The sequence below is a fragment of the Microchirus variegatus genome (assembly GCF_963457635.1).
Source record: "Microchirus variegatus genome assembly, chromosome: 5".
NCBI classification, from domain to species: domain Eukaryota; kingdom Metazoa; phylum Chordata; class Actinopteri; order Pleuronectiformes; family Soleidae; genus Microchirus; species Microchirus variegatus.
In genome coordinates, this window is record NC_139806.1 from 20,172,864 (window position 1) to 20,186,724 (window position 13,861).

General features: G+C 39.1%; 1 protein-coding gene across 1 annotated transcript in view; it reads right to left on the bottom strand.

Annotated features, from left to right (window-relative positions):
• pth1r (parathyroid hormone 1 receptor) overlaps positions 1-2,860 on the bottom strand; it is a gene marked incomplete at its 3' end in the record, with an annotated part of 48,170 nt that extends 45,310 nt beyond the window's left edge. The window contains exon 1 of the mRNA XM_083890218.1: positions 2,766-2,860. Within this exon, the coding sequence (XP_083746344.1) occupies positions 2,766-2,834 (69 nt within the window). The 5' untranslated portion in view covers positions 2,835-2,860. The remainder of the gene's footprint in view (positions 1-2,765) is intronic.
• Between the last annotated feature and the right edge of the window lie 11,001 nt (positions 2,861-13,861).

A 13,861-nucleotide genomic window follows, 5' to 3' on the forward strand; every position in this document is an offset into this window, starting at 1 on the left:
TGATCCTTTCATGTCACCTGAAATGTGGTTGATGAACGAGTGTTGCATAATGCGTATTATACTGGACAGCAAACACATCTCTGCTCATGTGCTTAATGAGACATTCCAATTGGGGGGGAACAATGTGTCTGGCATTATTACAGCAGAGTTGGCAAAAGACATGTTTTCAAATTCCAACTGAATTACAACATAATTAAATCACTTTGAAATAAGAGCAAAAACAGTTAACTGTACGTGATGTAATTTTTCTACTGGCCTGATAACCTAGATTTTTATGAATGTGATAAAACAACACGAGCCAACGTCTGTTTAATAACTCTGTTTGAAGCAGCAGACCAAATGTGAGTAAAAGAGTCAGTCACAACAAAGGTCTCAGCTGTTTTGTCAACGGGGTGTATTTGAAATCCATTAAATGGGCATGAAACAAGTCATTTTAATATATATAAACAAAAGATTATGTTACTTTGATATGTGCGATTGTGTGACAGATTTCTCTCCTGTTACATGTTTTTGGATCGAGCTGCATGTGACATTCCTTCTGCTGTGGTTTCAAAATTATTTATTATTATGCCTATGGACATTAAATTAATGGTTATCTGCTGACAAAACAAAACACTAATTTTCCATCTCCACACACATTCAGCATCTCTGATCATTCATTACACTGACAAAGACATATTTTTCGTGAACAAATATTAACCTTGTGATATAGGGGAGTGAATTGACACTGTGGAAAACGGAGTGGCCTTGGCTGAGGTTTGCACTCTCTGTTTGCAGTTTGACAATTGCATTTTCAAAGTTTCTGCCCCACTAAAGAACCAAGCCGCTCGCCTCGTCATGAACAAAGAAGACGAGCCCTCGGATTAAGTTGTCTTAACTTTGATTCAAACTCGTCAAAACTGCCCTGTGCGCTGTGAAACATTAGCTCTCCCATTGACCTTCCACTGAGGATCCAGACACATGCGAGTTATCACCGAGGAAAACACAGTCATGAGGTAGAAATTAAACGCTCACCGAGACTCCAGAAAGCGGAGCTTCCGCTGAACAAATGTAATAAGTGAGTGAGAGAGGCAAGCAGTCAGACTGAACGAAAGGCTCTATCAGTTAGAGCTTTGTCTGTCACTGCAGCCTGGCTGCCGAAGTGTGAAAGAACATGGACTTTGAGTGAGATGTGCCACAGAGAATCATTAACTGCTCCATCAATGTGAGCTTGAGCAAAGCTCGGGTCTCATACCGAGGCAAAGCTTGAGCCAAACCAGACATGTTTATTGCTATTTTGTTTGCTTGTTTTGTTTTGTTTTGCATCTCACATCTCTGATGCAGTAAATATAAGCTGCCCCACATTTCCCCCGATGTGCTGCTGCATGGTCACTGCAACACATCTAGATACTGTTTGGTGTCCGTAATGAGTTCATGGTCCCTGATGATATCAATTGAAATATGAAGACTTCCTAAACCTACTGATAGAAATACATGATCACACGCCGAGCCTCTGGAAAGTGGCACAACCCTGTATTTTGAAAATTACATATCTCGTTTAAAAAAAAAAAACCTTCTTTCTATAAACAGAGACACAGATTTTCCACTCTTAGCTGTGGCTTTCAGTGAAATCAACGTCCAATTTGGTCACAGTTTGGGGGAAAAAAAAGGTTTCTTTTTTTGTGGAGAGGAAGACTAAGCAAACACCAAACTTAAAAAACAGGGTAAACACCATTCACAGACAGACAGAGCCTTTTTTTAATGACTGAATGTTGAATCAGCTATAAATACACAGCTATGTTATAATTGTTTTCCCCTGCCATCTAAACCAATGAGCCTAGAGGTCCACTGCGGTACAGTGATGGACCACATCACTGGGAAAATGCACTGTACCTCAGAGCCTGGGCAAACTGCCTGTTGAATGCAGACCAGCCTCAGCCAAAACACACACAACCCACTTGCTGTTCAGTATATGTGTGTGTGTGGAAAAAAAAGAAAAAGCTATGGCAATATTTGGGAAATCACAATGTCAAACAAAAGTAAATCATTAGAGCGCTGACTTGCAGAGGTGAAAACTGTTCAGGTGCTGCTGCAGTTATGAATGAAATATTTACTCCCATTCTGACTGCGAGAGAGCTAAGAGCTGCTTCAGCGATGCAGAGCAGCGAAACCATCCATAGTAAACAGAGTGCAGTGCCTATTACAGGAGCTAGGTTGCAGACGCTGCATTACACAGACCCCTGTGATATTGTATTCATTGTGACCGTGGGAGAGAACAATCATTAACAATAGGAACACTGGTTTGGAGCCTTGTCATTCTTTGAAGTCTTGCCATGAATCGGTCGATATGTGAGTCAATACATGAGCAGTTCTCTCACAAGCAAACTGTGTGCACGAGGGTCCATGTTAATTAGCTAACTGTGGATGAGGCATGACTTAACTTAACCTTGTCTTGTTTTACACAACAACCTAATGATCTTTCCAATCAAATCAGTCAGAACGGGTCAGATATTGCACAGATCGACAGCTGAGAGTGAACATTGTTAAAGGGCTTTTGTCTGATGTGAATAAATAAATATATATATATATATAGATACACATGTATGTATAATATTCCAAAGTGGTTTTTTTTTTCAGTTATTAAAGCACAGTCACGTGAGAGTGTGCAGCTGCTCTCTGTGCTCTCAATGGTCTGTGGATCATCACAGACCTTCACCATGATATTGGTTATTAGTTAGTTATGAAGCAATATTATGAGTATGTGCATATGTAAGAAAATGACTCACCAGACAAAAACAGCTGAGGAATGAGATGAGGAGAAAGTCCAGGTTGTGGGGCAGCAGAGCGGATCCCATCCCTGACCTGAGGCAACTCTACCTCCAAGAGTCCTTGCAGACGCCGCTGATGCTCAGACGCAATTATCTGATTTGTGTTTAACTCTCTTCAAAGTAGAGATAGTTGTGTTTTCTCACTCCATCTGACCACTCACTGCTAATGGCGGCTTGTGAAATCATAACTCTGTAATCGCCTCGCTCTGCCCACGGTTTAATTTCCTATAATCTACTATATGCCCAGGCTCAGCGCGCTCTCTGTATTTCTCTGCATCTGTCTTTTTTTCCTCTTCTGAAATTACATCCACATGTCAGAACTATTTATGTCGCTCTCGCTCTGCGGTGGGAAGTTCAAATGAGTCTTTGTAGGGGAAGAAAACCAACGCTGTATTTTTAGGTCTTTTAAATTTCCCCTCAGACTAACTTAAACACTTCAGTATGAAGCTTGTGCGCCTTATGGCTTCTTCCAGTCTTCTCTTCTAGGCGTCAGATCAGTGTTGGACAAAAATAAAGCCCGACATGTGTCACTCCATCACCAATCTGTGCAGTTTCACTATTTGATTCCTTGTGACTCGTGTCACCATCAGCGCGGTCATCTACCATCGCGCAGTGAACCAGCACGGTAACCAGATTGTTTACAGTTATTTATTTGCCAATAAAATAACAAATAACGTGACAGAGCAGAGTGTGAAATGTGTAACTTTTCATAGAATGCATGTCATTGATTGCAGTGCCGGCTGAAGCTGCGCTCCACTTTCTTCTCGCATCTTTCCCACTAGTATTAAAAACACTGCGTGGAAATGCCCATGCGTAATTTTCCCTGAACACAATCTCGCGTGGCAGCTACACGTTAACCGAATGTATGAAACTCGGCTCTGTCTTACTATGGTGATGTCAAAATCTGAGAAGAGAGAGAGAGAGAGAGGCAGAGAGAGAAGCGCCACTAACTTGGCTTCAAGAATATCTTACTTACTATCGAGAGAAAGCCAAATTCAGCCTGACGCATACACAGTGCGCAAACCCCGTGTGTAAAGTGTTTCTCTGCGCAGAGGAAACGCAAAAAAGTTGAAGTCAGATCGTGTTGGGAAGCGTGTCCAGATGAGGAAGGCTGCAGGTCGTGTCGAGTAGTGAGTATGTGGATGGAAAAGGGGGGGCGGAAAGGAGGCAGGTAGGGTGGAGCGTAAAAGCCTCTCATTGGTGCGCCTTCTCTTACGTTGGAATAAACCACGACTCCGAAATGACATATTTTCTCACCCCTCAAACAAACTCCACATTCAACAGATCGCAGGGCCTTTGCCAAAACCACCGTTTTTTTCCCCCTGCAGTTTCTCAAAAGTTGCATCTAGTAGGATTGGATTACCCAGACATAAAGCAGGAGGAGAGGTCCGGTTTTTATCTCAGGTACTCTGTGTTCTGTTCAACTGTAATTTCCATATTCACACATTTCCTGACAGTCTATAAACGCGTCTCTATATGGAAGTTAAACACTGGATAATTTGGCGTGAAGAAGTGAATGTATGAACAGTCTCAGCAAGGGAGAAAAAAAAAACGATGTGTGTTTTTCTCACTTTAATGATCCTACTCTCTTTACGGAAAGGCTATATATAGATATAAAAAAAATATAGGTTATATAGAGTAGGTGGTGGGCAATAATTACAACCATTTTTATCATGAAGCGTTTATTTTCCTCACTCCTGTCATTGTATCCAATAATAGACTGTACGAAGAGTTATGTCCACAGAACATTGTTGTTGCAACAAACAGGGAAAAATATGACACATTTAATAAGATGGTGATGCTCAGTTATAGCCAAGTCTAACTCCTTTTTTAGACCTCACCCCCATCGCCCTCTCTCTGTGTGTATGTGATTTTAAAAGGCTGTTATTTGAAACTTGTGAAATAAAGCTTAAAATGTCCAAGACAAGAAGAAGGATTTTCCTTTACAGGCAGCAGTCAATAGAATGCATACAAAGACGTGCACACAGCACAGATAATCAAATGCAGATGGATCAATACGCTTGATCCATACACAGCACACACAGTGACAGCATAAACCACAAAAAGGAAAGACAGTAGGAACATCTGAATCTTTCACTGCATATAAGAATCTGAGACACTGCATATAAAGTGTGCTGAGTGTCAACAACAGACTGAGCTTCTGTGCTGAAGATAATTAAGTGTAATTGGCAAAATCAAGTGTGTATGAAATACTGAAAATGAATTAATTATGTTCAAAATGAGGTTCTCGAGAATGTTAAATGCGTTTTCTGAGCAATTAACTATCCATCCATCATCTAATGCTTTATCCTCCACATGAGGGTCACAGGTCGCTGGTGCCAATCCCAGTTTACATAGGGTGAAAGGTGGGGTACACCCTGGACAGATCGCCACTGCCATTCCCTCTCACATTCACACCTAAGGTCAATTTAGAGTGTCCATTTTACCTAATTCACTAATCTGGGAGGTTTTTTTTGGACTGTGGGAAAACATTGCATCCTGTTTCTTGCATGCAAAAGTTTTAAAACATGCACTTGATGTTCCTGAAGCATTAAGGGCCAATTCCAATTCCTATCTTAACCCTCAATCTTAACCCTCAAGCTCAACCCTTAATCTTAACTGGCCCTCAAAACCAAGTGTTGAGGGTTATTTTGTCACTTAGAAATGGGACACCCCTTAAATGCAGATACGTCTTCAGACTGTGGGGGGCAGAATAACGCGAAAGCTGCGTCCAGTCTGTCAACTCCAAAAAAGAAGAAGAAGAAGAACACATTTACGTCACGATTATTTATTACGATTACGACCTTTTTCAGTCCAGTTATTAGGTTGTCAGTTAGTTATAAGATGATACTCATACAAATACCACAACCACGGACATATTCAGCTGACAGTTACCACACACCACGGCTTATTGAAAAGTAAACGATAGCAAACGATTGCGTGTCCGCACCGGCCGGCTATTGACAAAAGATTGTAAAATAAAAATAAATGTTACGCGACAATGACGTCAGTAATCCATAATATGGGCCTAAACTAAGATAATACAATGGTTTTCATCATTTTTATATCTCTATTAACAAAGAAAATACTTCATTTGTAGCGTATTCGTTTCGCTGCTTTCGGCACCATCTTTGGTATGTGAAAACACGCAATGCATTCTGGGTAGCCCTTGCTCCCAAGGGTGGTCTCAGAAAATCTCAATATTGAGGGCGATACAGCCCTTAAACTTGGCCCTCAACTTAATTTTTCTGAGAATCAGGACAGCGCTTGCACTAGCGGGAGCTGAGACCGAGGGTTAAGCAAGGAATTGGAATTCACCCTAAGTTTACCTGCTGCTCTGCTGGTTAATCAGTCTGACATATCTGACAGTTGTTCACCAACAAGTGTTAAGATGTCTTTTCTCATATTTATAAATGGATCCTGCAGGTTTTATTGCAGATATAATATAATGCAAACCCTACAACGTGTGATGAACGAGCGCTTAGTTGTGTCAATTTGGGGGAAGTGTGCCAATAAACAGGGAAGTAGCATCACTATGACGGTTCAATGGTGATTCATGTCTAAATCCACAGCCTCTGCTATTTATGTTGCCCACCATGAGATGGGAAAAACCTTGAAAATAGCTTTTGAGTAAAAGCTCCCACTGCTGACATGACTGATACACGGAGTACATGGATTATCCAATGAAAAAATAATGCTTCAGCCTCCAAGTCATTCACCACTATTCATTACTGTCACACTGAGAGGGGAGATTTAATCTGAAGCGACTCCTCTGAAGTGTCATTTAACTTGATGTGGAATCTCATCACACGGCCTGACAATATCAATTTTTAACTCTTAAACATGTTGCAGATGTGGCTGCGGATAAACAGTACATCTGGAAATATAATTGAATTGAATTTTAGATGCTCACAAGTCATTGAAAATGTGGTCACTGACATAATACAGTGCACAGAGCACTGATGTTATGTACACAAAACTATAGTGAATGAGCACATTCTCTGTGTATTCAGATGGACATAAATATGTCAATACGGTGCTCAGCGTTATGAAAATGTGTAACGCTGTGTAACAACATGAGCATCAAATTAGGTTCACTCTTGACGTTTTTCATGGAACAACAGCCTTAATTCAAGGGTCACTGCTTTTGTGTGGGGATGTCAGCAACAGCTCACAGTCTCAGTCGCAGTCAGGAGTAAAATGTTTTTTTTTTTTACTTATTTTTTTAATTATACATGGGATGTTTCCCATGTGCCCACGGTTGGTGTAGTGGTTAACACTCTTGCCTTTGCAGCAAGAAGACCCGGGTTCCTGGGTTCGAGCCCTGTTTGGAACAACTTCGGAACAAGGGCCGTTCTGCAAGGAGTTTGCATGTTCTCCCCGTGTGTGCGTGGGTTTTCTCCGGGTTCTCTGGCTTCCTCCCACAGTCCAAAAACATGCGATATGGGGATTAGGTGAATTGGTCACTCTTAATTGACCGTAGGTGTGACAGTGTGGTTGTTTGTCTCTGTATGTGGCCCTGCGATGGACTGGCTAACTGTCCAGGGTGTACCCTCTGGTGGAGGATAAAGCGGTAGATAATGGATGGATGTTTCCCATGTTACTGTCAGTGCCAGTGTAACAGTGGTACTCGCCACTGTTGGAATATTTTAATTGTAATAATAATCTTCCCTTTTTTCCTTCCTTCCTTTTAATCTATATATATATCCAAGATCACGGTATTCCTCTTAACCTCAATCAGGCTACGTGTCAGTTTCATCATGAATAGATTAGTCCTGCAGTGAGGGATAATGAACAATATGAAGACTGTCATAAACAAACATGCCAGCGTTCAGGCACTGTGACTATATATTTTCTCATTTACCGTGCAGAAAACTGCACCCCGGCGTGTCTCAGTGGGAAACTCAAAATACTGGAAGCTGCAAAAGATTAACAGGCAAAGACTGTCAGGTTCTTTTCTTCTTCAGAGAAGAGTCAGGACAAACATTCGCTCACAGAGGTTACATTAAAATTAACCTTCACTGTATCTATGCCATTATCCCTATGTGACATTTATCCCCGGCTATTGAAATCTCCATTCTTCAACTCCTGACTCTGTCCTGCAGCTTCTGCTTTCATGTTCTTTGCGGGGATACAGTTGATCCTTGACATCCATCTGTAATGGTTAACATCCACCTGCGATCGTGTTTGGTAAATGCCATTCACAGTATGCAGCAATGGAACGGATGAGACTTTACTCAAATAACAAATAGTCTGTATTTTTTTTATTTCAGACATTACAGGGGACGGGAGCTCTATTTTTTATTTTGTAGAAGGACACCCCCCACGTAGTTACTGAAATTAGATTATTTCTTAGTTCAACAATGGGGGGGATTTGCAGTGTCACAGCAGTGGACATAAAAAAGGTAAAAATAGTGAGCATACATTCATATAAAAACCATAAAACATAAGAAATAACATATATATTGAATCGTTCAATGACATTAATTGTACAAATGAATTGTTCATTATTTCATTAACTGCACACTCAATAAATAAATGACCGCTGTCTCACAGACAATACAATAATACAACCACAAACCCTTTATATTATAAATGCAATTTTTTTTTTTTTGTAATCATTATTCTACTGTACAAAATAACATAAATCATAACTGAAAACTGAGACAAACATAACCCTCTCACAACAGTGGGTGAGGTAAAAAAAAAGAATCATTTGAAATTGAGGATTCCGCTTTTTGTAACATCTTTTCGAATAATTATACGGTATGCAGACATCAGTATTGAACAACATTAAAAGAAGGCAAAGGGAGGTGAGCACCACCTGGATTTTATCTGTGCATGTCTATGTATAGAAGTACTCGTTTCCAGAGTCATTGATGCCAGCCAAGTGTATAAAATGAGAGTGTCATTTTCTCAGCCAGATGTTGTCAAGATGCCACTTACTCCTGCACATTTGTAAGCCAGATTTTTGATGTCTCATTACCTCGCATTAACATTAGTTGAATGCTGTAGTTGTAGAGACTGCAAAAGAGCAATGTAAGATACCGGTCAGAGCCCTATAAACACAAAGAATTCTATCAAATGCTGCTCTAGGATAGCTTACCTTTCTGTGATTAATTTTTTTGACATGTTCAGATAAATCAGATAAGATGTTTTATTGAGTGGCCACATTCTTTGCAAAGTGTCAGGAAATACACTGAATTACCACCTTAAATCTGTACAAAACATTCAGGAATGGGGACATTGTAACTCTATATCTGTGTGACGCATTCCCCCCCCAAAAAGTGTAAAAACCCACATTTAAATGTGAAGCACATGTATGTTGTGGACACATGATGGTTTACATGTGTGACCATTTCTTGGTCATTTTTGCACTTATGGTCTCAAGTAGCACATAGAATACCGCTTCAAATTTACAGCATATATATTATGATATCTATTTATACTCTCTGTTTTATCTTTTCCACATGAATGTGTTTCCATGTTTCTACCCACACTCGGCTCTTTGGATGCATATTTCATTTACACGTGAAAGCTTTCTATCCAAGAATTCGATCACGTTCGTGGAAGATGGGGGATTTCACAGCACTGCCTGCATCATGCCCCCCCCCCCAAAAAAAAGAATAAAAAAAAATAAAACAATTGGAAGTTGAGTCACAGCCTTATGCTTCATGCTTAATAGTTTCCATTTGTTGTAGATGTGTATAACGTCATGACTTAATCCAGTCAGTAATCTTCCTTCTTCTGAAAACAATGGGTGAAATCCCCCCACAGGAAGCTATTTCCAGCTGGATCGTGGTCTGCTCATCTTCTCTGAAGTGACACTTGTGTTGACAGTGCACCCACTCAGGTCTCCCAAAGGTGTACCCCAAAAATAGTAAAGAGACACATCGGGGGTCAAAGAAACTCTGTTCCTTTCATGACACCCTGGACACGGGTCACAGCACCGAGGTGGAGATCTGTAAACGTCATTCTTCGGCCTTAATGCCGATAGATTTGGCGGCCACTTTGATCAATTACACGGCTCAGAGAGATAAAGAGAGTTTGACGTAAGCAGTGACTTTTACTGACCTCCAAAAGCAGGTTATGGATCACAACAGGATTGTGACAGATTGCACTGCAAGAAGACATTTTCCCACAGGGTTCAAAAACCACCTGGATGGTTTTCATTTTTCAAAATATAAATAAGTAAAGATACAAACATGTAGTAGTTCCACATAAAAATGTGCTGTGCTGTCCACCAGTCAAATAAATGTTGTGGTATATATATAGATATATATATATATCTATATATATATATTATATTATATTATTATTTTGAGTTAACTTAAAAGCCGAGGGGGGTAATTATATCTTACCCCAATGGTTGATGAAATGGAGATTCTGAGATTCACCAATTACAATAAATAAAATGCTTTGAAATAGACTCTAAACGTTTGCTTTATTTTATTGAGTTAAGTCATAAAGTACACTCAATAGTATAGTATGTGTTAAGAAAATAACAGCAACAAGTAGAAAGTTGCATGGCAAAATATTTATGGTGCCAATGTCATCTGGTGAACCTTTCAAACTTTAACTATTTACACAAAGTAGTATTTTGAGTGCCCTGATACTGGTAAACCAGCTTAGAGGCTCATTACTGCCACCTACCGAACAGGAGTGCAGAGTGTAGAGAAGATTGTGTGGAGATTTTTTTAATTGTTTTTTAAATTTTTCAGTGAGAGTTGTGTATTTACTCGTTATAAAATCAGAAAAGGGTAAAAAAAACAACAACACTTAAACTGTGATATTGATTTAACTGAAAACCGTTTAAATTCTCTCCGTTAAAGTGGGCTGGGTTGTGATCATTTCTTTTCATCTCTATGAGAAAGTTCTTTGCAGTTTCGGAACAAAAAAGACACAGCAAACCGGTCCTGGTCAACACGTCTACAGACACTATCTGTCTGAAAAGACTCATGGCACAAATTTTTAGGAAATGGTTCATTGTGTTCTAATCAGTTCAGTTAAATTCCTTAACAAACAAATCACTGCAAAAGGCAACATGCAACAATAATGGAAAAATATATAACTTACATTGGAATAATTTGCTCCCTCACAGTTCAGCTGTGAACCACAACCTCATACAGTGTGTGGACTGACAAGACTGCAATTTAGCCGATCAGTGACAAAAGTTGCTGCTCAAGAACATGTGACATGGGTTTATATCTTCATTGTTACTCACAACCCAGAGTCCAAATGTCTAAATGAACACTTTCCACAGTAAAATGAAAAAACAATTGACAATTAACGCTGCTGTGTCACAGCAAGGGAGTAAAAAATAACATTATGAGGATTGAGGCATATAAATAACTAAATCAATAATCGATCTGAAAAGGAGAGAGCGGCACGGTGAAAGTGTAAGAGAACAGGTAAATAACAGAGTACAAAGAGAATGGGGCTTTAATCAGATGAACACGGTGTTATCTATGTAATGCAGGAATACTTTTTGTATAATTTTATCTCAGAAAATGTCAGAGGGATCCAGCAGAGCTCAGCGGCTTAATGTTCAAATTACCCCACTGTGTAAATCAATGTTGAGTGATGAGACAAGAAAACAGAGAATAGATAATAAAACAAGAGGACAAACCATGTAAAGTGATAGCTCTCAGGCCCAGCTAGTTACACTGTGACCAGTGGAGGGCGCTGTGACTCAGCATATGGGTTTGCTGTCGGTGTCTGACAGCACAGATGCTGACAACCTGTAACTCAGGCCTGTAGACAGACATGAATTATTCATCTTCCTCTGCTTATCAGGTGTTCTGTCACTGATTGAGGATTCACGCTAATGTTGAGACGTGTCGATGCATAGAGAAAACTATATAAGACTTACATATTGTATGAAGTGCTCTGCATGGCAACACACAAATACTCACAAAACACCCAAACAGGAACAGAATAAACAAACAGCCAACATGTTTGTTACAGAAATCCTGCTGTGATTCCCCAAAAAGAGAGTGCTTATATTATCGTCACTAAACAAGAAGTTCTGCCAAATAACATGCTTTCACAGCCTGTGTTGGAGCAAAGCCTGTGCAGCCTGGCACTGTCCCTGCCTCTGCACACTGAACTGGATCCCACATCGGATCCTTGTTGGACACAGGACAGTTTAATTACACGCTCACTCTCTTCACTGACTGCCTTGTGAAGTTGATAATGAACACGTCACGGCTACCAGGAATCCAGCTGGTGTATCAACCACACTGTAAACCCGAATAAGTTTGGAATACTCAAAACTTTTGTGGAAACCAATTACCTCAAAGTTTTTGAGTAAGTTAAGTTAGAATATTTAAACTTGGAGTACTTATATTTTTTAAATAATTTACACTCAAATATAACATTATTTGAGAGTGTATAGTACTTAAAACATTTGTTTTAATTTGTATACATTTTTAATTTCTTTGTACTTACTTGTTCTGATGCTATGGTACTTAATTAAACTCAAAAAATATACTTTTTAGTAACCAAAAAGATAATTTTACACAGCTCATAAACTAGTATTTTTTTAGGTTCAGAATACTCAAATAAACTTCTTCACACAACAAATGTAGAATATTTCAGTGTTTTTATTCAAATGTATTTTTCTCCAAACCACTTTGGACACAACAACAGAATTGTAAGCATACAAACATCTGTATGGGTGTGTGCATAAATCTGTGCAAACATGCATTAAACGTGCAAGAACAAGAGCACAATATAAAAAGTATGGCATCTTAAAATCGTTTATCCATGGCCATTAAACTTCCAAATTACGCTATAAAAGATTTGAATTTTGATTAAACAATAAGGATACCAAAAAATAAAGACATCAAGTCTATACCATTTGTAAACAGGCCAACAAATGCACAATCTGAAAATGTAAACCTTGCATATCATGAAAGAGAACATTAAACACATATATATCCACACAAACATTATATAAAAACAGGTTTGTATGGTTATGTGTAAATCACTACAAATATTTGTATCCAAGTGATAAAAGCATTGGGAACTTGTGCTCAGTGTAAAGGTATGGCCTTTCAAAACAGCATCTTATTTTACATCTATGGCCATTCTATTTCAAAAAGATAACTTAAGGAAATAAATAATTTTAAATGAATAAAAAATAAATTAAATTACATTAATAATGAAAAAGTAAATATGTCAAGATAAGTGCACATAAATAAAAAATACATTAATAACCAAAAAGGAATTTGAAAAGATATAAAAATCTATGCCTACATAGAGGCCAACAAAAACTTGTTTTTTTTCTGTATCTAAACGATTGAAAGACCCTTTTGGTCCATCGTGATTTTCCTGCACTCACCCTGGTGCACTTTGGGAAGTCGATGTGTATCCACACAACGAGACACACAGAGACACACACACACACACACACACACACACACATACAGACACACAGAGAAGCGCACACACAGCTTTAAACCTCATTTTCATTTCAACAACAAACATGCTGTCAAATCCACAACTTCTACATTGTCATTAGCAGGTCATTTTTCAAACGGGCCAAAGAAGGTTTGAGTGGTGCACCATCATCCAACCCCATGAGTACCTTCTGAATGAAGGTGAACGTGTTAACAAGCTTCTTTGGGTAGTCCAGATGCAAAGCATAAACCAGCCCAAACAGTAACACATATGCATCGGCAAACGTGGCAATGTCCATCATAACGAACTCATCTTCAACCACAATGGCTGTGCTTACAGGACTGAAGTGAACTGGAGATGTACTTCTCTCTGTGACCACCGTGAGAATACCAACAGAGGTGTCACTGATGTCTGGTTCCTCAGATTCCTCACTCTGGAAAATGCAAATAGAGAATTCAAATATGGTTAGCTTGAATGAATCAGACAACTGAATTTTTTGCAACAGGTCAATATTTCTTGTCTAGTTATCATTACTCAGCAAGAACATGGATAGGTATTTCACAATAGTCATAATGCAAAAGTACACTGGTAAGTATTTCTGAACACTTTTCTACAGCTGCCCACTCAACAATTAAGTATTTAAAATTTTG